This window comes from Microcaecilia unicolor, chromosome 2 (assembly GCF_901765095.1).
Source record: "Microcaecilia unicolor chromosome 2, aMicUni1.1, whole genome shotgun sequence".
NCBI lineage: Eukaryota > Metazoa > Chordata > Amphibia > Gymnophiona > Siphonopidae > Microcaecilia > Microcaecilia unicolor.
Window position 1 is genome coordinate 57,243,362 of NC_044032.1, and position 25,577 is coordinate 57,268,938.

General features: G+C 38.8%; 1 protein-coding gene across 1 annotated transcript; it reads left to right on the plus strand.

Annotated features, from left to right (window-relative positions):
* Positions 1–3,306: 3,306 nt before the first annotated feature.
* Positions 3,307–23,071, plus strand: LOC115461855 (nuclear pore complex protein DDB_G0274915-like). Its single transcript, XM_030191912.1, has 9 exons — positions 3,307–3,429; positions 7,744–7,986; positions 9,155–9,361; positions 10,972–11,202; positions 13,142–13,250; positions 14,845–14,948; positions 17,179–17,292; positions 18,512–18,655; positions 22,412–23,071. The coding sequence occupies exons 1-9, from the start codon at positions 3,352–3,354 to the stop codon at positions 23,069–23,071; spliced, it is 1,890 nt and encodes a 629-aa protein (XP_030047772.1). The 5' UTR covers positions 3,307–3,351.
* The last annotated feature ends 2,506 nt before the right edge of the window (positions 23,072–25,577 follow it).

Sequence of the window (25,577 nt, forward strand, 5' to 3'; positions counted from 1 at the left end):
TGCATCGTCATTTTGGGGCGCTACAAAAAATGTATTTTTGTGGCACCAGAGTGTACCTGGCGGTAATTGGGCAGTGCTGCATGCTGACCGGTTAACACGGAAGCCTTTACTGCCACCTCAATGGGTGGCTTTAAGAGCTTCCTCCTGAAATGCCTGCAAGGCAAGTGCTTTACTTGCTGCACGGCCATTTCCTGCAGGAAGATGAGACTTCCCTTTTATCAGCTGCAGTAAAAGGGGGCCTCGGCACACATGTAAAACATGCGCTTTTGCCAGTACCGAGCCCCTTTTGCTGCAGCTTGGTAAAAGGGGCCCTATGTGCATAAATGTCAGAATGCCCACAAAATGCCCATTTCCCTGCCCATAATCATGCACCTTTTTGCCTGCACATGTCAGAAGTTTGGCGCACTTCATTACAGAATATACTTAGCGAGTTGTGGGCCTAAATTCTAATTATTGCCAATTTTTGCTCATTATTGCTTGTTAAGTGATGTTATCAGCACTCATTAGCTTGTTAAGCTTGTTAAGTTACATGCATTGTTATAGGATCCACTTGGATTTTGGTGCAGATCTCTAGGCGCACTATATAGAATCTGGGGGAAACCACATAAACTTTAAGGCTGTGAACCTTCCTTGAATATACCGCTGCTAGCGCCACGAACGAAGCAATGTAAAAAATTCACTCACCGCAGCTATTGAAGTGGAAATAATGGAAACCCCCAACTACTGCTACCGCCGTGAAAACAGGAAAGCCAATATTCAAAATTCACAAAACCAAAACTTTTACCCTAATTGCTTCAGAAAATTCTCCCAAAAATCCCCAACACCAGCACTAATCCTTCCTTCTCCCTCCCAAACCCAGAATGCTGCCAACCTACCAAAAATGAAACTCAGTCAGGCTTGATAATATGTCTAGTGGGAAAATAACACTAATGATGAACACAAACCACCAGTATGTCTTAAATATGAACATTAGCTACTGGTCACCTCAGCGGTGCAACTCATTGAAAGAAAATTTTAATCAATGAGATTTAACAGTACCCACCACCTCATCAGCAGACCATAGTTTATTTATTTATTTATTTATTTATTGCATTTGTACCCCACATTTTCCCACCTTTTTGCAGGCTCAATGTGGCTTACAGAGTATGGTTATGATAAAGTCGTTACATGATTTAAATACAGTCGATCATAAGTTGAGGTATAAGAGGATTCAGATGGAAAGGTGTTAGGTAAGGTCATGTGAGAGGTGTTTTTGGTGTACTTGGGTGGTTTAAGGAATGATTTGTTTCATTGAGGATGAATTTTGTAGGCTTTGTTGAAGAGATGTGTTTTCAAAGCTTTGCGGAAGCTGGTTAGATTGTTCATGGTTTTCAGGGCCTTGGGTAAAGCATTCCAAAACTGTGTGCTTTTGTACGCAAAGGTCGTAGCATAAGCCTGTTTGTATTTCACTCCTTTACAGCTGGGGAAGTTCAGATTGATTAAATGTTTAAATATCTTTTTAATGCTTCAATAAATAGTAATTAGTAATTTGCTAATAAAAATAGCTTAATTACTTTTCTTTGCTTATAAGCAAATGTGACATCTTCTGTAGATGAAATTATGCCGGTCAGGGTGTTGATGTTCCAACATGCATGTTTTGCTAAAGCAAGCTTTCTCACGAAATATCCCCCTACAAAAAGCCAAGGGATGAAATTGTTAAATCAACTCTAGCTCATATAACTCAAAATAATATATAGATATGCAAAGTATTAAGCCTACCTTACATGTCTTGTTACCAGATTTACCGGACCATGAGTGTTAACTTCCAGATAAAAATGGCAGCGGTGGTTTTCTACTTATATGATGCGTGTTCGTTCATTACTTTAATGTAAGCGCCTTCCACTACCAATCCGATTCAAAATAAAGTAGCCCATTCAATTTCTAAATTCAGCCCCTTAGGAGTTATAGAATTAAGCTGGAAAATTTATTTATTTTATTAATTTATGTATTCTTGTATCCCACTGTTATCCAAAACTCGGTTCAAAGTGGCTTACAATTTACATTCTAGTTGAGAGTTACATTTGTGTTTAATCATTATGATATTGCTCTCTAAAATTTAATTGTCATCAACCCCCTAACCGGCATAATTTCCTACTTTACATAACAAAATTCTGTGTTACCTATTATTATAAGCCGCATTGAGCCTGCTTTTAGTGGGAAAGTGCGGGATAGAAATGTAATAAATAAATAAATAATGCCACATTGCTTATATGCAAAGATAAGTAATTAAGCTATTTTTATTAGCAAATTAATATTTATTGAAGCATCAAAAAGATATGTAAACATTTAACTATGGTCTGCCGATGAGGAGGTGGATGTTGATAAATCTCATTGATTAAAATGTTCTTTCAATGAGTTGCACCGCTAAGGTGACCAGTAGCTAATGTTCATATTTAATACAAACTGGTGGTTTGTGTTCATCATTAATGTTAACTCACCAAAAATGATATCACAATCCCTACACTCACCCTCACCCTTTTTTAAATTTAAGTCTTGCCACTTCAAACATCCCTAAACTTCAAATCTTTCATTATTTCACCCTCACCCTATATATCTTCCTTGGAATTAACCCCCCATCTCCATACCCTCATCATTTTTTGGACTGTCTCAGCCAATGTTAACACCCTCTCAGCGTAGTCTGAGAAGGTTTTCTTCCCTTTAATTCCATGCAGTCAAGGATGATCTTTACTTTTCTCATGCTTTTTTGAATTCCAGTGTTGTTTTTGCTGCCATTTGGGAGACTATTCCAGCGCTGCGTACGTCTAATAGCGCTATAGAAATGTTAAGTAGTAGTAGTATCCACCACCCACAGTGAAAAGAAATATTTCCATATACTATTCACTTTTGGTGTTGATGCAATAAGTTTCAGAAGTTTTCATAGCCTACCAAGAATCCAATGTTATCTATGATCAGTACAATTACTATTCCCCTAGAACTACTGATGATTATTCCTCTTTTCCTTTAACTTCATATTTTGGAACTGATTCACCAAGGTTTTCTCACCTTCTGTTTCTAAGGAAAAAAAAATCTTGGTGAATCAGACCCTTTATCACAAGACACTAACTGCAGTAAACTCAAATCATATTGAAACTGGGCAGCATTTTAAGAGGTGGAGCTTAGTCAGGTGAAAAAGCTGTAAGTCATTCCAGTTGATTCACAGATGCATCATTATGCTTGAGAAAGGCTATTTATAATTAAATATAATCTGCATTTCCTAATCAAGCAGCTATAAAAAGGCAGTGAGCCTAAATGAAATCACATTTGTAGGATACGTGTTCTTGTTAATCGCTTGTGGATTTTAACACTGTTAAAATGTTCTCTCGAAGAAGAAGAAATTCAGTAACAAACTACAATGTGAACACAGAGTCCATGCAGCCCATGCAGTCCATGGTAAGTACAGTATCCATATAAGAAATTGAGTAGATTAGTGATAATGGAGTCTGTAACCACCTCTCTGGAACTATGTAAGCCACTTTGAGCCTACTACTAAGTGGGAAAAAGTGGGATACAAATGTAATAAATAAATAAATATCAACTATTTTGAATATTGTACTATATCTGTAATATAGCAAAAGATGAAATTGTTCTTCCATATACAGAACATAGAAGCTACTTATTATTTACTGTAAATATATCAAAATTGATGTATTAAAAAATATTTATTTTGGATTTTAGTGCTAGTGTTTTAAAAGATTAATTTCTGATAGAAGAAAAAGTGAGTGCAGAGTGGATTGAATATGTCAAGACTAGCTTGGGAAATTTCAGAAATTCAGAGAACGAGAATTCAAAAAAGCGGTTTCCAAGAGATGATGACATTAATGTATTGAAAAACGCGATACATTCATTTGAAACGGTTCAGACTTAACTCTGTAAAAGGTACTCCATGGAGTATTTGTATCTGGAGTAAATAGGGATTGGCATAATGTCAAGGGCATCTAATCACAGCAGGGTGATTTAAAAAGCACGATTTGGAAGTCAAAGATTTTAAAGTGGCCAAACTGTAGTTTGTGGTTACTTTAAAATGACTGAAAGCAGTTTGACCAGAATCTAGTGACTGATAGATGGGTTCAAATAGTCAACATTTATATACAATGTTTTGCTACCACCAGCAAAGGCAATCTCAATCCAAATAGAAATCTTATGTTTCTGCCATTTGTTTTGTATGCTTTGTAATGTTTTTGATGGATATCTACAGTGGGGGAAATAAGTATTTGATCCCTTGCTGATTTTGTAAGTTTGCCCACTGACAAAGACATGAGCAGCCCATAATTGAAGGGTAGGTTATTGGTAACAGTGAGAGATAGCACATCACAAATTAAATCCGGAAAATCACATTGTGGAAAGTATATGAATTTATTTGCATTCTGCAGAGGGAAATAAGTATTTAATCCCTCTGGCAAACAAGACCTAATACTTGGTGGCAAAACCCTTGTTGGCAAGCACAGCGGTCAGACGTCTTCTGTAGTTGATGATGAGGTTTGCACACATGTCAGGAGGAATTTTGGTCCACTCCTCTTTGCAGATCATCTCTAAATCATTAAGAGTTCTGGGCTGTCGCTTGGCAACTCGCAGCTTCAGCTCCCTCCATAAGTTTTCAATGGGATTAAGGTCTGGTGACTGGCTAGGCCACTCCATGACCCTAATGTGCTTCTTCCTGAGCCACTCCTTTGTTGCCTTGGCTGTATGTTTTGGGTCATTGTCGTGCTGGAAGACCCAGCCACGACCCATTTTTAAGGCCCTGGCGGAGGGAAGGAGGTTGTCACTCAGAATTGTACGGTACATGGCCCCATCCATTCTCCCATTGATGCGGTGAAGTAGTCCTGTGCCCTTAGCAGAGAAACACCCCCAAAACATAACATTTCCACCTCCATGCTTGACAGTGGGGACGGTGTTCTTTGGGTCATAGGCAGCATTTCTCTTCCTCCAAACACGGCGAGTTGAGTTCATGCCAAAGAGCTCAATTTTTGTCTCATCTGACCACAGCACCTTCTCCCAATCACTCTCGGCATCATCCAGGTGTTCACTGGCAAACTTCAGACGGGCCGTCACATGTGCCTTCCGGAGCAGGGGGACCTTGCGGGCACTGCAGGATTGCAATCCGTTATGTCGTAATGTGTTACCAATGGTTTTCGTGGTGACAGTGGTCCCAGCTGCCTTGAGATCATTGACAAGTTCCCCCCTTGTAGTTGTAGGCTGATTTCTAACCTTCCTCATGATCAAGGATACCCCACGAGGTGAGATTTTGCGTGGAGCCCCAGATCTTTGTCGATTGACAGTCATTTTGTACTTCTTCCATTTTCTTACTATGGCACCAACAGTTGTCTCCTTCTCGCCCAGCGTCTTACTGATGGTTTTGTAGCCCATTCCAGCCTTGTGCAGGTGTATGATCTTGTCCCTGACATCCTTAGACAGCTCCTTGCTCTTGGCCATTTTGTAGAGGTTAGAGTCTGACTGATTCACTGAGTCTGTGGACAGGTGTCTTTCATACAGGTGACCATTGCCGACAGCTGTCTGTCATGCAGGTAACGAGTTGATTTGGAGCATCTACCTGGTCTGTAGGGGCCAGATCTCTTACTGGTTGGTGGGGGATCAAATACTTATTTCCCTCTGCAGAATGCAAATAAATTCATATACTTTCCACAATGTGATTTTCCGGATTTAATTTGTGATGTGCTATCTCTCACTGTTACCAATAACCTACCCTTCAATTATGGGCTGCTCATGTCTTTGTCAGTGGGCAAACTTACAAAATCAGCAAGGGATCAAATACTTATTTCCCCCACTGTATAGTTTTTTTTTGTAATCATCTGTGTATGCTCTGTTGGGTGAAAAAGCTTAAGTGAATTTCAATTAAATGCACACATCTTTAGTTTATTTAGCAGCTAAAGATAAAAAAGGAGTTATTCTATACAACTCAATAAGGAAATATCAGCAAGAAGTAACCTATTCTCACTGATTCTGTTTGGGCAAGTTTTATCTTGCCCATTAATTAACCTTGGGGAAGACTGAAACTGTTATTTCAATCAGCCAAAAATGTAATTGGATAATTGCTTTTGATTTTGGGATACTTACTTTTGATTTTTTTTTATAAATTTTCACATGCTCTTCACTTGTGAAGGCACAAAATATTGGGGAAATAACAAAACACCCCACAAACTTTTTCTAGTACAGAAAATGGTATGTACAATTAATACATGGAATCAAAATGACTTTAATTACATCCGCTCAGTGATTCCAAGGCAGCATACATACAGTGATGCCTCAGCATTCTTGGCTCGGTTCAAAATTCCGAATGACTCATCTACATTCATTGCCAGAGATGGTAGGTATGTCAGCTGGAATATGCCAGGAAAATTTAGATTTTAAGGAACAGAGAAAAATAGTGACAAAATGACACAGTAATAAGGTCAATAATCTGAGTGCTGCATGATAGCAGTATTTTACACTTACCCCTGGATTCTATAAATGGCACCACAACATCGGTGCTGAAATTTTGGCGCACATGCAAGATTTGTGCACTTTTAAGGGCCTTGCTTACTAAGATAAGATGCACTAGTGTTTTTAGTGCGTGCTAATTTCTAGCACGTGCTAATGCTAGAGACATCCATATATTCCTATGGGTGTCTCTAGTGTTAGCATGTGCTAAAAATGAGCACACACTAAAAACGTTAGCGCGCCTACAGTGTGGCTTAGTAAACAGGGCCTTAAATTAGTTAATGAGCTATCAAGTATGAATTGATAGTCCCTAGCAATCAATAATTGCACTTAATTGACATTAATTTGGATTTATATATGAATGTGCAGCATGACCTATGACTCTGAACGTCTACATCACATAGCATATAACCCAAAAGTGGTACAGCCATTTAGCACAGGAGCCCTTATTGCCACCTATTTTGTAGGTGGTAGGGGCTCCTGCCCTAATCCTGTGCTAATTGGTCAGCGCACGCCAGTGTTCACATGCTAACCGATTAGTACAGGACATGCCTACTCTCCACCTCCAAATATACCCCCTTTGCTAAAAAATAAAATTTTAATTTAATTTGAAATGGACATTTATAATTCGCTCTACTATAGTTCAAGGTAGATTACAAATTATGGATAGCCTAGATATTAGTTACAAATAACATCATCAAAGGCAACATTAAAGCAATATATAGTTTTAAAAATATAATCCAATAGAACCAAATAAAAATATTAGTTAGCATAAAATTGCTTAAAAAAGGGCCCATAAGACTTTTCCCCATGTCGTTCCCTGCAACCTAATACTCCATACATTGGCAACATCAATCTAATTTCATTTTCTGATCATAATTCCCTAGGTGGCGTATAAAATGTCACCACGTCACTCAAATAGTCTGGATCCAGTCCATTCAGAATCTAGAAGATAAACAACAGTCATTTAAAAATGATCTCCATCCTTACCAGAAGCCAGTATAATTTACATAGCGTGGTGTACCTCAATCTGCCTACCCTCCTCCCAGTATCGATTTGGCTGTTACATTTTACAGTACCTGCAGTTTATGGATTTGCCATCCTGGGAGGCCCAATAATACCATATTGCAATATTCTAGGTTGGAAAAAAAAAATCATTGTTGACTTTGTTGTTTATTATACATGTTTTTCTCAAATTATATAAAAGCAAACCGTTATCTGAGAATATTTGTTGCATGATTTTCATATTTGTTTGCTCTGTCTCTCTAGGATCAACAAAGCTGGTACTGGTGCAGACTTTTCATGCTTTTTCTCTTGGCCACTTTAATTACCACAGCGATAGGAGTGTTGATTCTGGCTTTGGTCTACGCCACAAACCACAAGCTCTCAGATCAAAACCCAGATACTGTTACAATAAATTCACCTGCATTAGGACTAGGGGTTTGTTTAAGAAAAGCTCCTTTCAATGTTGGCAACCAATATCTATTCCTGAATCATTTGAGTACATCACAGGTATGAATTTTCATTTCCAAAATAATGTGCTTTTTACAATATAAAGTTCAATGAGAGTAGATGGCGAGCCACAGTTTCAAAGATATGATTTAACCAAAAGAAGGGTAGAGAGAAGCCCATTCAAATTACTAAAAGATCCTTTTCTCACAATCAGAGCAAGAAAAACTGGTGATGGTATTTAAGCTTGGGAATCCAAGGGTTCCCGGGCTTTATGACATTATTATATAATTATAGAAAATATTGGGGCTGATATTCAGAAGGTTTAGTTTTCTGACTTTGAAAGTTAGGATCCTGATTTTACCTCTTTGAAAATGTACTAGGACTGAATACCTAAATTTCTGCTCCTAATGTTACTAAGCCCCTAAATTTAGGATCCTAAAAAGTGGGTGGCTATGGGGGCAGATTTAAGACAGAGAATACAGTTAGGAGCTTAGCATTACTTTTCAGTGCTAGGCTCCTAGTTTAGGCTCCAAAATCTAGACAAATCAATGGCAGTCCTAAATTTAAGTGCATAACTTTTAGGCACCTGGATTTAGATGAAGTTTCATCTAAAAACTTATGAGGTCAATATTCAAAAGAACAAGCAATTATTGGTGCTAATTAGATTTAATTAAAATTTACATGTGTGAATTTAGGCATAGAATCCACACATAAATTTTACATATGGGTCCAAAAAGGAGGCACAGTCATGGGGGTTCATGAGCAGATCAGGGGCATTCTTTTAATGTATGCACATTGTTATAGAATAAAAGGGTTCTACACCTAAATTAGGTGCAGGGATTTATACCAAGGTTTCATTAGCATAAACGGTGACGGTTCCGGGCGTTAATAGCTATTCTGTAAAAGATGCTTAATTTTTAGGGGGAATTTATAGAATTTAATCCAATCCATACAGGCACCCCTTTAACTAACCAAACTGCGAGGAAAAGCTAACCATAGGGCTTTTCAGTTTTGAGTCTATGGGCAAAATACTTAGAATTTTTCTGCCCTAGGTGAAAAATGTTTGTCAAAATGTCCTTATGAGCTCATATACAAGAAAATACCACTTTATTTATTAGTGAAGGGAGGGGGAGGACAATTTATAACCTATCTTTAATAAAAATGAACCCACACTATTTTTATGTTGTAGTTGGTTTTATGTAGTTTTTAACCAATATTCTTTTTTCAGGCTACCACGTTCCAAGGAGGTTTTGCCCGTTGTGCAGGATACTATGGGGATACCATGAAGTACTCCAGTATGGAGGCAGCAGCTTTTGGAATCAGCATCAACAGTTATCAGGCCAAAATGTCAGTGTGCACTCTAAATATTAACAGTGGAGGATTATATAGCCCCGTCTGGAACGTAAATGCCAACGTACAAGGATACATAACAACGGTACGTTAGATCATAATATTTAAATTTATTTTACAGATCATTGAGTTAATTGAAAAGAAAGTTGTGTTAGCTGATGTGAATTGCCTGTATATTTAAAATGCATTATCAGGGATCTGCACCTGGAAGATTTCAGTTTATTTATATTTTATTTTATTTTATGTTAATTTAGTTTCGGTTATTAGAGGTGCTTTTAATATTACAGTTTTAAAATGTCAACAGAAGATTCTTCTACTAACACATGCTATTTTAGCACAAGTCTCTTTTTATGCAGTGAGACCTAGTTCCTAATAAGAGGGGATATCAGTAAAATAATGTATCTTATTGATAGCCCATATTGAAAACTTCCCCCTTATATTGGTTACAAAGGACATTTTCATATGGTTGGGAAGGTGAGAGAGAGAGAGAGAGAGAGAGAGAGAGAGAGAGAGAGAGAGAGAGAGAGAGAGAGAGAGAGAGAGAGAGAGAGAGAAGATTAATCACTTTAAAGTATGTCAGTCTTTTAGAAATATATTAAAATTTGCTGACTAACCCTCCTTTAATGAATGAAGAGGCCCTTAGATATGCATAATGAATATAAGGGCTCCAATTATTGTACAATAATTTGACATTCATTCTGTAGGACATAGTTGAAGGTCATCAACAGTGAATGAAGGTCTAGCCTAAGACACATTTACATAGATGAGACATAGAAAAAGAGGTGCCAAGCAATTAGTGAGGGTTTTTAGAATGCTCTGGTAGGTGCATTGTTTAGCATGCATTAAAACATCCAGGAAGAGATGGGAAGGTGTGGCAACTCAGCAGAGTATGAATGTAGAGTGGGCGTGGACTACAAATTGCAGTCAGTGCATGGTAGGTATTGTGCACTAGTTGGCAAATGTGCAATAATCAATGGTTTACCTAACACCACCTCAACAGGTGGGGTTAGGTGCATCTGTGTTCATAGCACCAAAAAGTAAAGTGTGTTAGAGAACTTTGTACTTAAGGGGCGTTGCATTTGCCTGTTAACCCACATTAAGTACAAAAGTCCCACCATAAGCAATCACTATCCTTCATTTTTTCTTTCTTCTTTTCAACTGATGTTTTTAAAGAGTTTTCAATAAGGCCTAAGATAGGTTTTTGGAAGAAGACAACCTTTTTTTTTTGTAAAAACATTAACAAAGTAAGAAATTAACTTTTGGGTGTATTTTTAATTCTGATTTAGAATTCTCAAAAAAAGCTGTTATTTAACCCTTTTTAACAGCTCTGCAAACTGTATTGCAGGTTTAAGAACAATTGTTTTTTGGAAATGTACTTGCTTTGGTGGAGATGGCTTACAATACATAAACCCTATGGCAGTGCTTATTGATCTTTTTTTGTGGCCGTGACCCCAAGATACTGACCAAATAAAAATGTGTGACTATTTGTAGGTACAGAATAACGATGCACCTAAGGAGAGCCCATCCAGGTCATGACCCCCAAATGTGGGGATTTTGAACCCATTTGGAGCCCTGACCCTCAGTTTAGGAAGCTCTGCCCTATAATATTAAATTTATGATGTTTATGAAAGCTAGAAGCTTCACAAATTCTCATACTTATAACCTACCTTTTTAATTCTTTTTTTGTCTTACTAGGGTACTCTGTGGGTTGGTATACTTGGTGGTTCCAGTTCACCTGTTACATTCAGTGTTACAGCTGGTGAAGTAATTTTCATCCCTCAAGGTTACATCTACTGGATACAGAACACTGGAAGTACTGATGCCTCCATTGTGATGTTCTATAGTACGAGTAATGAGTTAGTAACTCTAAGTGTCAACGATATGCTTTCCTCCTCTCCACAAGACATACTAGCAACAACTTTTTCGGTTCGTATATCCTATTGTATATTATAATTATTATGTGCCATCACTGAAAGTTGAGAGAATGTTCTCATAATATGCTATTGTTGCTTTAAGTAACACACTTGCAATAAAAGAAAGCATACCCTTTTGGATGGAAAAAACTATAGTAGTTACTAAATAGGAGAAAGACTAGGGTCTTTCAAGTTAGCTAAGCAGTATGACAGGTGGGCTCATAATGTATGATATTACTAGTGGGATGAGGGAGGTAATATTCTCTACAAGTGTCTGGTGAGACTCCCATCTTGAATACTGTGATGCATTTTGGAAGTCACAGCTACAAAAGGGCATTGGTAACATGGAGGCAGTTCAAAAAAGGTCCATCAAAATGATGCATGGCTTGTACTTAAGCCTAGGAATCATGGGCGTGTGTGTGTGGGAGGGTGAAACCAGGACAATTGCTCTGGGTTTCCATGCCACGGGGGCTCCAAACCTGCCCAAAGATAAGGGGGACTTGGTTTGCTGGTAAGCTTTAAGACCCCCTCCTCAATATGTGTACTGGGACCCAGCATGACTAACACTGACCCTGATTAAGCCATATATAAGGCAACTGAAGGGAACAGGATATATGATGCACACATTCGAATGTCTACCAAGTTTCAGTACAGTACGAGAAGACAACATTCCAATGGAATGAGAATTTCAAAGACAGTGGGTCATCACTCAAATCTAAAGGGAGGCAGGCTGAGAAAAAGTGCAGAAATGTTTTCACTGAGAAAATGGTAGTCACTAGGGATGTGGGAGAAGATCCGCCAGAAAAGCGGAGAACTCAAACACCCCACGGTAAAAACAATGTTACAAAAAAAGTGGGAGAGCGACCAAGGATGCCAGAATCTGGAGGATGTAGAATGGTAAACAATTTTATTGATAAATTTGAAGACTCAAGTCTTCAAATTTATCAATAAAATTGTTTACCATTCTACATCCTCCAGATTCTGGCATCCTTGGTCGCTCTCCCACTTTTTTTGTAACAGTCACTAGGGATGCACATATGTCTGAAAAGACATAGGAAATGCCAACAATGATATTTCTTATCTTGAAACACCAGGAATCCCCCTCTCAGGTTGAAAGCCACTACCGCAGAGTGCACTCAGGCATCCTGTGGCAGTTCCGGGATCAGTGCACGCTTCCCACATGCTAAAACTTTATTTTTGTTAGCACTGGAGACATGTATGGGAGTGGGAAATAGGCATGTTCTATGCTAATCAGTGCAGTTACATGCCCACACACTAACCGATTAGCGCAAGATTAGCGCATGAGCCTTCACCACCTAGAAAATAGGTGTCGGTAAGTGCTCATGACTAATTTGAACGCAAGGATTTACACCAGATTTCAGTTGGTATAAATCCTTGTACCAAATATTGGGCACAGATCCCAGTGCTAAGCATTATTCTATAAATGACACCCAGCTCAGAGCGCTGTATATAGAATAGAACTTAGTGTGTGTGTGTGTGTGGGGGGGGGGGGGGGGGGGGTGGCGCTCAGATTTGGGCACCATTGATTGAATTTAGCCCCATATGTCTATTGTGTTTGCCTAAAAACTGCTTGAAATTGATACTGTTTGGTTGCTTCGTCTCTGGTGGAACTTATTCTTGGTAACTAGTTGGGATGTGCATGCCAGAATGTTTTGTTTTATTTAGGGACCCTATTGCTTACTGCAGCTTAGTAAAAGGACCCTAAATATTTTATTTTGCCTATATAACAAATCTACTTTGAGCTTTGTTCGTAAATCCTTTTACTTGATATTTCTTCCAAAAGTTAGGATTATTTTGAGGATCTACAGCCTAGGGCACAGCCTAAATGCAGAAAGCCGTTTGCAATGCTACCAGACATGTACAGTAATATTATCATGGCTTGTTACATAGTTTTCATTCTTGTTTTCTATTTCTCTTTCTGTTCTTTTTAGGCTGTTGGAATTAATTTTATTAATTCTTTGGGAAGTTCACTTTGGCAGAATATGGTCTACAGTCAATCTACAGACACAGTTGTGTGGCAGTACCTTTATAATTTGGCAGGTATGGTGATTGAGGAGAAAATTCTTGATATTGGAGGCATACGCGAACAGAATATAGCAAATGTTCAGTTGTAGAAAGATAAAATGCAAACATTTTCTGGTTATCTTTCATCCTTTATATACAGTACCTTCCATTTATTTATTTATTTTCAGCATGACAGCTTCCTCCTTTTCCTTTGGACTTCCAGTTTATAAATATTTAAAATTGGATAAAAAACACTAATTTTTTAAAGGCTTAAAGTGGCCGTTTTAATAGAGTGCAGTAAAATCTGGGCTTAACGCATTTTAATTTTCCTGTATGCTAGGTCCAGATTTAACATGGCACTTTTGTAGGGCTTTTTCTTTTCTTTTTTTGATTTGCAGGTCATGCCCTAATGACCCCAACAGGTTAACACGTGAGCACTTACCACCTCTTTTAGGCGCTGGGTGCTCCCCCATTAACTCTGTGTTATTCAGATAGGGAGAAATTCTATACTGTATATGACAACTAAAATAGTGCATGCAAATTTGGCAGTATGGCCAAATTGCATGCAGCTTAATTGAACAAGCAAATTGTTGCTTATAATTGGCCATTAACAAGCAATTAGTGGCACTAATTAGAATTTACACATGCAACTTTCTAAGCGTATTCTGTAAAGTGGTGTACATAAATTCTAAAGCACAGATCTCAAAAGGGGGTGTGGCTATGGGAGGGCATGGGCAGGCCATGGGCATTCCTAAAATTTATGTGCAGTATTATAGAATATGCCCAATCCATACCTAAGTTAGGCATGGGCATTTACACCAGGTTTTAGTTGGTATAAATGGCAGGGCCTAAAGTTTAGTCATGGGGATGGGCGTATGGATAGTGTATATAATATGCCTAACTCTAGATGAGGTTTATAGAATCGCGCTAAGCACAGTTTTTTTGACACTGATTTTTTCATATCATATATAGAATTCCCCCCTTACTGCCGGATTCTATATATGGTGCGTTGAGGCAGGCTGATAACAACCACTTATCATCACTGATTAGATTTTAAGTGGAATTTACACACGCTGTTTACTAGGTGTATTCTATAAAGCAGCCTGTGTAAATTCTCACGCACACAGCCGAAAGGGGATGGGAGGTCTGTGGGTGTGTCAGGCCTATCAATCACATCTATGTGTATGGTTATAGAATTTGGGTCAGTGCGCATAGATATGGGCGCATGCATTTATACCAGCTTTTCACTGGTAATAAAGAACGCACCTAAATGTAGGCGCATCCACCCAGTCCAAGGTGTATTCTATATACCACGTCTAAATTTAGGCATGTCTAATAGAATACACCTAAGTGTCTCTGTCAGGCACGCCTAGATTCTAGGCACCATATATAGAACCTAGTCCTTAGCGCATTAATCATAACGAGTTATCTGGACAATGCATGAATGCTTACTCTCCACCTATGACATGCCCCCTCCTAAAAATATTTTTCAAAAATAGCTCACGCAAACAGGCTTTAACACATTTCTATGGTAGTCTGAGTATGCTAACCACGCACGCATTAATGTCCTCAAATATTTGGTCCGTTTTAAACATTGATGATCAAATTGAACTGTCTGTTATTTTTGTAGCTTCATCAAGAATTGTATCTAATGGAATCACTTCACAATGGGCACAGTTTTATAGCGGTGCGACGAGTCCGAGTGTGAACATTTTTGGTACATCGCTATGCTCGGTAAGAAAGATTTGAACTTATTTGATCGTAATACTGGAAATACTATATGCAGCAATCAACAATAGAGAGCCTTTCCAAAAAATATGTCAGGTAGATGTTATACTACATCTTCAAGCCTCAGCTCTGATTAGATTAGTAGGTCCACAAAAAAAAGTTTATATGGTGAAAATTGAGCTACATAGCACATGTCTACATGAAAAACGCTAAACTAGTTAGCTTGACTGAGTTGGGCTTTTTTTCGGTGAGTAAATAATTGGCATCTGTACATTGGATGTATGGTCATTTAGGCCCTTATTTATTATTGATACTCTTTCATTCATGGCATGGAAGAGGTATTTGTTTATTTTTTTGTATTTAAAAACTAATTCCAATCCATCAATCCAACAGAAAGAGTACAATAAAACATACATAATGAAAATAATGAATAACTATATATATATATATATATATAGATAGATAGATAGATAGATAGATAGATAGATAGATAGATAGATAGATAAAGACAATAATTTAAAAAAAAAAAAAAAAAAAAAGCCATTATGCAGGAATAAAATCATCGCTTTCTTAATGTTAAATAATTATTTTTCTCACTGAGATAACAGGGCAATACTTTCCATATTATAGAATCAGCTATTAACAGAGATCTCACCCTTGTAAGTAACAAGCATGTCAAAGTTAAGCGTGCCATGTAGATTAAAGATTTATCCACAGAAATGCTGATATTCAAAGATGTTTTCTAAAAAGATGTCGTATCTTATTTGCTTTTATGAACCTATATTTCTTTTACTGCTTTTACCCCAAACACATCAACATGATTCAGATCTGTGCATATACACTGAAACATTATATATTAATTTTTACTTGCTTATAATGGGGCATAGTTATTAACATGGGCTACTGTTAAGACATGCTATTTTACTACTAACTCGTGCTAATTTACCACAAGTCCCGTGTTATGCAATGAGACTAAGGGGGAAAGTTATCAACATGGGGTAAGACAGGTTATTTCATCATAAGTCGTGCTATTTTAGCACAGGGTGTTATTGCATAAAATGAGACCCTGTGCAAAAATAACTCAACTTGCGGTAAAATAACCCAACTTAACAGTAGCCCATGTTATGTTGATAACTTCCCCCCTTATTTACTAATAACAGGAGTTAACAGTAAAATAACACATCTTAATGGTAGCCCATGTTTATAGCTTCCCCAATAAAGAGTTAAGTTACATTCTTAAACTATTTTATTGCATGGAAGCAAAACAGAAAAATGATCAGGTTGAAAATAATTAGATTGGTATGCTGACTCAAAGCAAAGCAATTCAGCTTCCTTCTGAAATGACATTATTTAATGTGCTCTAATTACATGGGCATTCTGTTTAATTATGCAGCTACCACATTTCCATATCTTTTGATTGAATAGTCCTGGTAGCGTTCTGGATGTGTTGTGCAAAGCACATACTTCCGTTGCCAGGAACTCTGACACTGCTCTACTTTTTTTTAATGGAATATGTTCTCTGAAAGCACAAACAGGTTTTACCACTAGAAACAAGTCTCCATAACCTATAGACATGATTCACCCAAACTTGGTTTGTCCTCTAGAGCAGTATTTCTCAAGCTGTTCTTACAATAAACGTGCCGGAGATAGTGTTGCGTTCAATGGAGCTGAAATGTATATGTGTAATTAAAAATATATGCACGTACCCACATAGACAACACACAAATTTATTTATTTATTGGGATTTATTAACCATCTTTATGAAGAGATCCACCCAGGGCAGTGTACAGCAGGTACAGTTTAACATAAAACTTATGATGTTGTTAACAGCATAACAATAGTAAAAAGACCAAATATAGACATATATACAATAAGGGCCTTGTTTACAAAGGCATGCTAGTGGTTTTAGTGCATGCTAACCATGTAGACGGCCATAGGAATATTACGGGCATCTACATAGCGCATGCTAATTTTTAGCTCGTGCTAAAAACGCTAGCGCGCCTTTGTAAATGAGGTAAACTTGAGAATAGCAAATTAAAATCTAATAATAGGACTACCATGAAACAGTATCAAAAGTTTTGGTTATCCTTGAGTAAGACAAGGTCGCCTTTGTGGATGTTCACTCTACTGGTCTGCCGCTTGTTGTGGGTCTCCAGACAGTATAACCTATATTTCATGATAGGCCAAGCTTATGCTCTGTATAATGATATATGACCATGAATTTGTTTGTTTACAGTTTCAAAATACCTTGAGTCTTGGATTGGTTACGTTAACTCCAAATACTGTTCTTGGGCCTCAGTATAGCCTAAATTCCAATGTAATGGGATACGTCCTCAATGGCTGTGGAAAGGTAATGTTTGAGTACTTATTCATGTGCTTTGAGGAATTTCTTTCTCAAGGTACACAAGGACATTTTGTTGAGAATGGGCTCGATATTCAGCTCACGGTGGTAAGCATCTAGCAAGCCATATCAAGCCGTGGGCCAAAATAATGCTAGATATGCAATTCCAAGGCATGTGTGGCTCCTGTTATTGAATATCTGACACAGGCTAATCTTCAGAGTGATGCCTAATTAACTCCATGCATAAAATTAGGGTAGCTTTTTTTCTTCCTAACTTTATGTGGCTGCTTAGCCGGTTAGTGGACTGAATATCACTGCTAACTGGCTAACTTGCCATTCCTCCCATGTTCCTCCCCTAACCTAGGCAGCTAGAAGATGACTGGTTAGCAGGGATATTCAGCAGGGCTAACCAGTTAAGTGCCAGTAAATATCACCAGGTAGCTCCACACAAGTAATTAAAATGGCTAGGAACCATTCATGTTCAGCTGATGGTGACTGCTGCTGGATAAAATAGACAGGTCATATCTGAAAGCTGGCACTGAATATCCAAGTCTTTAGCAGAGCCTAGAAATGATATGCATACGAATGATACTCACTGTGGAAAACAAAATGAAAATTTTGGCCTGCACACCCCTGCTTGATTCCTCCAGTCCTATACACAGTTATTCAATGTAACCCAGTGATATAGTGAGCCCTAGATTTTCACACAGCTACGCAGTCCTCTGAGATTCACCTCCACAGTGTTACCTTCAAATTGTAGGCTGATTTCCAGCGCAGTCTCAAAGTGCCTAAATCTATACATTATATTCAGTGACTTTACTTATATCAGGAGTTCAGATCTATTTTTCTCCCATTGAGTAAATGGTAAGGTTCACTTTTATTTTAGAATTTTCCATATTTGCACTGGTGTCTCTCCCATTCTTCAGTTTAACAGCTTTCAAATTATTGCATGCCATAAAAAAATACATTCTGCAATATCATAAGAACGTAAGAACAAAGGAACAGTCATTCTGAGTCAGTCCATTTAGCCCAGTATCCTGCTTCCAACTGTGGTCAATCTAGGTGAAAAGTACATCCATGCTACCAATCCCAGGGATAAATAGTGTTTTTACCCCATGTTTATCTTTTCCCATGTCTATCTTATTAGCTGTTTTCTATATCTTTACACTGGAATATTTGGCCATGATTCTAGCACCAAATAATTGTTTTAATAAATTGTTTTATCTAGGTGGGAATTGTTGGTTGTGTTGCTACTGACTTCAGTATTGGTGTCGGTGATGTCTTCTTCTTCCCGGCTGGAAGCATGTATTATATCAAGAACACATGTGATGGAGATTTGTCTATGATTTTAGCCTACAACAATTGTGGCGGGGTAAGAATTGATTATTATAATGTTTAATTATTCTGGGGGCAGTGAGGTGGGAGAGCTTCTGTGCACTATTATTTAGCAAATCAAGGTTGCCAATGTTTTTTTTGTTTGTTTGTACAAATTTAATAGTAGGCTATCAATGGTTCATTAGTGGGTTAAGTCATAATTTAATTTAAAGATGTACAAGTAAGTCTTCTAGTTTGTCTACAAAATTACTAAATCTTAATTGATCATTTTAATGAACACCAAAATTATTAATGTCATGCTGCCGCAGTGACGTAGTCACCTTCCGCTCAGGCCCCCTCTGCTTTCATGGCTAGCAGGGATGCCAAGCCCCACCAGCTGAAGATGTCTCCTGCATGAGTCCTGCCTGTGCTGAACAAGCATGTGTGGGAGAGCTGGCATTAGCAGCCGAAGTGCACCTGCTGATTTAAGTGCTGATTGTTCAGCACAGGGGCGTAGCTGCGTGGGGCCAGGGGGTCATGGGCCCCCACAGATTAAGCTCTGGCCCCCTCTACATTTGACCCCCCCCAGCCGCTGACCCCCCTGCCAGCCACCGCCCGCCCTGCCACCACATCAGATACCTTGTTTGCTGGCGGGGGTCCCCAACCCCCACCAGCCGAAGAGTCTTCTTCAACGCTGGTGGACTCTGGTGCCTTCGCTGTCTGATAATCTGTTTCTGACCCCTTATGTCCTGCACGGGGCTACATACAGGACGTGCACGGTGCAGGACGTCAGGAGTTTGAAACAGATTATCACACAGCGAAGGTGCCAGAGTCGACCGGCGCTGAAGAAGACTCTTCGGCTGGCGGGGGTTGGGGACCCCACCAGCAAACAAGGTACCTGGTGGCGGCGGCGACGGGGGAGGGTTTTTGCTGTGGTGGCGGGGAGGGGGGTCCAAAGTGGCAGGGGTGTTGGCGGCAGGGGGAGGTGGCTAAAGAGTGCCCCCCACCTCGGGCTCTGGCCCCCCTCCCACGAGGTCTGGCTACGCCCCTGGTTCAGCAAAAGCGGTCTCATGCAGCAACGATGGTGGTGGTGGTGGGGGGGTATTGGTGGTGGTGGTGGAAGTGGAGGGGAAGGGGGTGTGAATACCGTGCTCCCTCAGTCCACCTTTGGGAACCTCCAAAAATGGACTTTTGGCTATGCCCCTGCTGCAAGTCTAGTGGTAGTGCAGTGTTAGCTGGATATGCTGCAGAGGTACAGTGACAGTTGTATCTTGCAGCCATAGCCACAGATTTATGCTCTGATGCCAGATATATTCTATGAGAGGAACATGAAGAAAAAGTGCCAAAAGGTCTCAGAGTTCCAGAACTTTAGGCCTTTAACTGTTCCATGCTATAATGTTGTGCAGCAATGGCAGGCAGATAAATAAATCTCCCTTGGAAATGCCAAACGCAATAGCACTACACATTATGCAATCATCCCAGGACATATCAGAGTATTTTTTTTTTAAATGCTGGCTGTGGTGTTTAAAGAAAATAAGTAGATTCAGTGTTATTCTATAACAATGCACCTACATTTAAGTATTTATAGAATACTGCTGTTCACATGGGTAAGTGTGAACTTATGACAGTTAAGCACCAATCCGGAGTCCTATAATTATGTGCTAACATAGCTTAGCAAGTAATTGTCAAGGAGGAGTTTACAGGGGAGAAGAATGGGCAGACCATTGGTGAGGCCAATACTTATGTGCTTAACTTAGAGAATACTGTAAATTGCATGTGTTAATTTTATATCATATTGAGGTGCTAACATATATGTCAGTCATAACTCTAGTGTAACTATTAGAGCCAAAATGTAGGCGCATTGCTGTTGACCTATGCTAGCATTCTACCACTGCATCTTGGAGCACAAATGCTGTTATAGAATTGATTGCTATGTGTTGTTGGTGCTCCTAACAGAAGGTGTTTAGTTATAGAATCACCCGAATAGACAGTGGCACTGAATATTCATGTGATATGCACTGTTCCGTACTCTAAGCTAATGCTGGTAGGAGGTGATGCTTCAATATTGTGTTTTCAATTGCTAGGTTCAGGCAGGTTCCTACAGAGCTCACTATTGAAAATGTGATAGTGAAAGAGCAGTCCCCACCGGCAGAACTGTAGGTGGAAGACTCCTGCTCAGCTTAGAACAGTGATGATATGTTGATTGCTGGTAGCTATAGGTATCGTGGAAATATTGAACTTATATACTTATACCTAAGAGGTTTACTCTAGGATGGCTTTTTAACAGGACTAAAGTAATCTACTTATCTATATGTGTAGTGGTTGACTATTGCCACTATACATATACAATCTGCTCTAACTCTGCCCTGACATTATGGAGGAGATTCTGTAAGTAGATGCCTCCATTTTGGCATCTCAATGCCACGTGATGAGAACCTATTCTAGAATGACCTCTGGGTGCTCAGGCTCTGTTACAGATTAGTAGTATAACCCAGTATCAGCATACATAACATTTACATGCCTACAGTTACTCTAGCCATACAGTTGGCATTATTGTAGGTACCTACATGCGGCAGGGATGAATTTAAATTACAATATTTAGTAAGTTACATGAATGAGGGCTCTGCCTTTGTCCCGTACATGCTCTGCCCCATTGTGCACCCTCCTTACAAACATGCACTTTGCCATTTAGACACACTGTTATAGAATGATACTTAGGTGGACTATTGACATTTTCATGTGTATGAGTATACATACAAGTGCCAATGTCAGTATTCTGTATATTTTCACACGTGAGGGAGAGCTCCATAAATGGTGACCAAAGAAAAGGGGCTGGAGAGATCCACGCTAAAGCAGCATTCCATAAAGGTGCTCCATGTACAGAATAAAAGCTTAGTGCAGAAGTTACACTCCAATTTTTTTGGCACCAGCATTTATGCCTGCTGAAACCTGATGTAAATACTGAAGCCTAATTTCTGGCAGTTAGGCGCACAAGTTACAGTATTCTGTAACATTGTGCCAAACCACCGGGAACACCTCCTGATCTGCCCATGCTCCTCCTATAGCACGCCCATTTCAGTTGTGTGCTATGAAATATAGGTGCAGTTGTCGTGGAATATCGATTGGAACAGATGTGTGCACAAATGCAAATAGTTGCTAATTAACTCAAATAATTGTTTGCTAACATCTTGTTAACTAAGGGTTCCTTTTCTGAAGCTGTGGCAAAAGCGGGCCTGCGCTGGCATTGGTGCGTGTTTTTGATGCGTGCTGAGGCCCCATTTCACCGCAGCGGGTAGAAAGTATTTTTTTTAAGAAATGGATGTGCGGCAAGTGAAGCACTTGCTGTGTGCCCCTTTTGGGTGGCAGCACTTACCATCACCCATTGAGGTGGCGGTAAGGGCTCCCGCGCTACCCTGGCGGTAACCATACTGCCCGATTACTGTTGGGTACACACTGGCGCTATAAAAATAAAAATATTTTTGTAGCACTGGAAATGGTGCATGCTGGGGGTAGGAATTACCGTCAGGGGCATCAATCTTCTCTCTATATTTGTTTTGATCATTGAATATATTCAGAACTTTAAAAAGGAGCAGGACAAGGAATCATGATATCATAAACAAGGATCATGATAGAAAAGAAATTAGGAAAAAATTAAATAAAGACAGGAATTCTACAAATATACTGACCCATTAAATCTTGAAGGATGGCATCGTTGAAAATCTAATGCAAATTTTATTTTTTTAATAAGCTATATTTTAAAATAAGATATTTTCTGAAATGTTTTAACTCTTTTTTGACCAATTTGCTTTGGCAGCCGAATGTAATTTATATGAATATTCTGATACAAATCATTGGCACTACAACTTCAACAACAACAACAACTACTACAACGACTACTACTACGCCTACAACTACAACTACGACTACACCAACAACTACCACTACAACGCCCACTACAACTACCACTACAACGCCCACTACAACTACCACAACAACACCCACTACAACTACTACAACGCCCACTACAACTACCACAACAACACCCACTACAACTACCACTACAACGCCCACTACAACTACCACAACAACACCCACTACAACTACTACAACGCCCACTACAACTACCACAACAACACCCACTACAACTACCACTACAACGCCCACTACAACTACCACAACAACACCCACTACAACTACTACAACGCCCACTACAACTACCACAACAACACCCACTACAACTACCACTACAACGCCCACTACAAGTACCACAACAACACCCACTACAACTACCACTACAACGCCCACTACAACTACCACAACACCCACTACAACTACCACAACAACACCCACTACAACTACTACAACAACACCCACTACAACTACCACAACAACAACCACTACAACTACAACACCTACAACTACCACAACTACAGCTCCAACTAGTGTAGAAGTTGTAATACTTCCTACGCCATAAAAAATCCATATTGTGATGTGATAATTATGAAAAGGATCCTATTATACATGATGATTTTATAATATTAAGCTACAAATAGAAGGGAAATTGTAATTATCTTTTATAGAATCAACAATGAAAAAAATAAATATAAAAAATATTTTTTTAAATATTTTTTTGTTTGTCAGTGCTATAGTTATTGTCTAATATTGGGTGCTATAGAAAATGAATGTTTCAGTTATGAATGAAAGAAAAAGAAACTGTGAAAGGGTAGCCATGTTAATCTGTAGCACCAAAAATAATAAAGAGACTGATGGTACCTTATGGACTACCCAATTTTTGAATGACCCGATATTCAGCCTGTGGTGCTCAGCATTTTGCTGACTGCAACCAGTGTTAAACCCAGAAATTCAATGCTGGGTCATGTCTGGGCACAGGCATTAAACTTCATGGCTAGTGCATAGTCGGCAATGGATTACAGCATAAAGATAGGACTGACTTTTATGAGGTCCTATTTATGCAGTTAACATGGCCAGTTAAGTGTTGAATATTGGCATTTAACCATCTAAGAGCTAACTCAACCCTTAGAACGCCTCCAAAATATCCGTTTTTCATCTTGGTACTAAACAGTTATTTTCAGTGGCACAAAGGGGGAGATTCTATATATGACACCTAAAAAATTAGCGCTGAAATCAGTGCCAACTAATTATATTCTATAATTGGTGCCTAGATTTAGGTGCCTATTATACAATAAGCTCAGTTGATATTTCAGCACCGAAATCTACAAGCGTCTATTTACACAAATGAAAATTTGACGTAAATCCCGGCATGTAGATTTAGGTGCACTGGGCCATATTCTATAACAAGGCACCTAAATTTCAGAATGCCTATGAAATGTACATATCCTCGCCCATAACCCTACCGCTTTTTGCCTGTGCACATTAGAAGTTCAGTGCACATCATTACAGAATACACTTAGCGAGTTGTGTGTCTAAATTCTAATCAGTGCTCATTATTGCTTGTTAAGTGCTATTATCAGCGCTGATTAGCTTGTTAAATTGCACGCATTGTTATAGAATCTGTGCCAATTTTGGCGCTGATCTCTAGGCGTGGTATATAGAATCTGGCCCTAAGTGGTTAAGTGCCGCTGAAAATTAGCAGTTAACCCCTAACAGGCAATTTTGCCAGCTAGGAGCATGTTTTGGGCAGTTAAATTGCTTTGAATATCGATCCCTGAATGAATGGGAATACAGTGAGGTCAAAAAAGAGAACCAAAGAGTCCAAGAGATGTATGGAAGTTGCTTGTATTTATTTATCAAACACGATGAAAAGAATAGAGTCCATCTGTGACAAAACAGTGGGTTTTAAGCCTGTAAACTATATTATTTCTTGAAGTGTATTTCCCTAATTTGGCCAACAGGTGGTGTATGTTTATGTAAAGCTGTTACAGAGAAATGACTGTTTTTTTTCTTTAGTCTAACACAGATAGGAAATGGAATGCAGTATACTTGTTGTTCTGGGCTCTGATTGGCCCAGGAGCTCAATTCATCTAGGATGTACTGGTAGTCTTAGCCAGGGAGAAGAGAGAGAATGATCTCTTTGCTGAGGCCCTGTGAACAGTTATATTTGATAACCTGTGAGCAGTTATATGTCCTGATCTCCCCAAGTACTATTTAGACAGTATACAAATGTTTAGATAGTGTTATGATTGATCCATATTTCAGGTACCTGTTATTGTTTTGCTGACTGCACCTTTTCTGTTCATTGTTCTAATTTTCCATGACAATAAACATTTTTAGTTTATTCTCTCTGCTTGTCTGGGCTGATTAAGAATACTAGTGGTTTGTGTGTTGAGTCTGTGGGTGCTTTCTAGGAACTGTGGGACCACTGCGAGTGTGGCCCTAGTAACCTTGGAATCACTGGGGATAATTTGAGAGCGGAAGACTTGCCCAGAGGTGGTTGGGACCCAGTTGGTGGGAGAAGGGTGCTAATGTAGATCACAAATGGCAGGTGCAGGTGAACCTGAGCTGTGCTGGGAATAGACATTCTAAGTGGCCACAGGGTAGCCCCAGGTGGGTGGCTAGGCATTTTTTGACACCATCTCTCAAACCAAAACTCACAGATACAGAAGCTAGACTCAACATAGCTGTGTTTCAGCATAAAAGCCTGCATTAGGAGACCAATGTTCTAAAATGGTACATTAATGAATACATATATCAAAATCATAAAGTAAAAAGAAATAAAATCTAAGGATGAAATATAAAAACATATGGGATATCTATCTATCTATCTATCTATCTATCTATCTATCTATCTATCTATCTATCTATCTATCTATCTATCTATCTATCTTGTTACCTTATGAAGTTCCGTCTCAATGTGATTTACTCATTAATGTTTTATGTTTCAACATATTGAAGACAGTGCAAATTTAGCATATTCACCATTAAATACACAAAAGTCAAACATAAACTGTATCCAATGAAGCACAAGTATTTTAAACCCACCTCAAACTTTTATCATTTTT

Coding starts and splice junctions, on each gene's coding strand:
- LOC115461855 (XM_030191912.1), top strand. CDS start 3,352: ATGTTCTCTCGAAGAAGAAGAAATTCAGTAACAAACTACAATGTGAAC. Junction 13,251..14,844: donor GTACCTTTATAATTTGGCAG/GTATGGTGATTG, acceptor TTATTTTTGTAG/CTTCATCAAGAATTGTATCT. Junction 14,949..17,178: donor TTGGTACATCGCTATGCTCG/GTAAGAAAGATT, acceptor GTTTGTTTACAG/TTTCAAAATACCTTGAGTCT.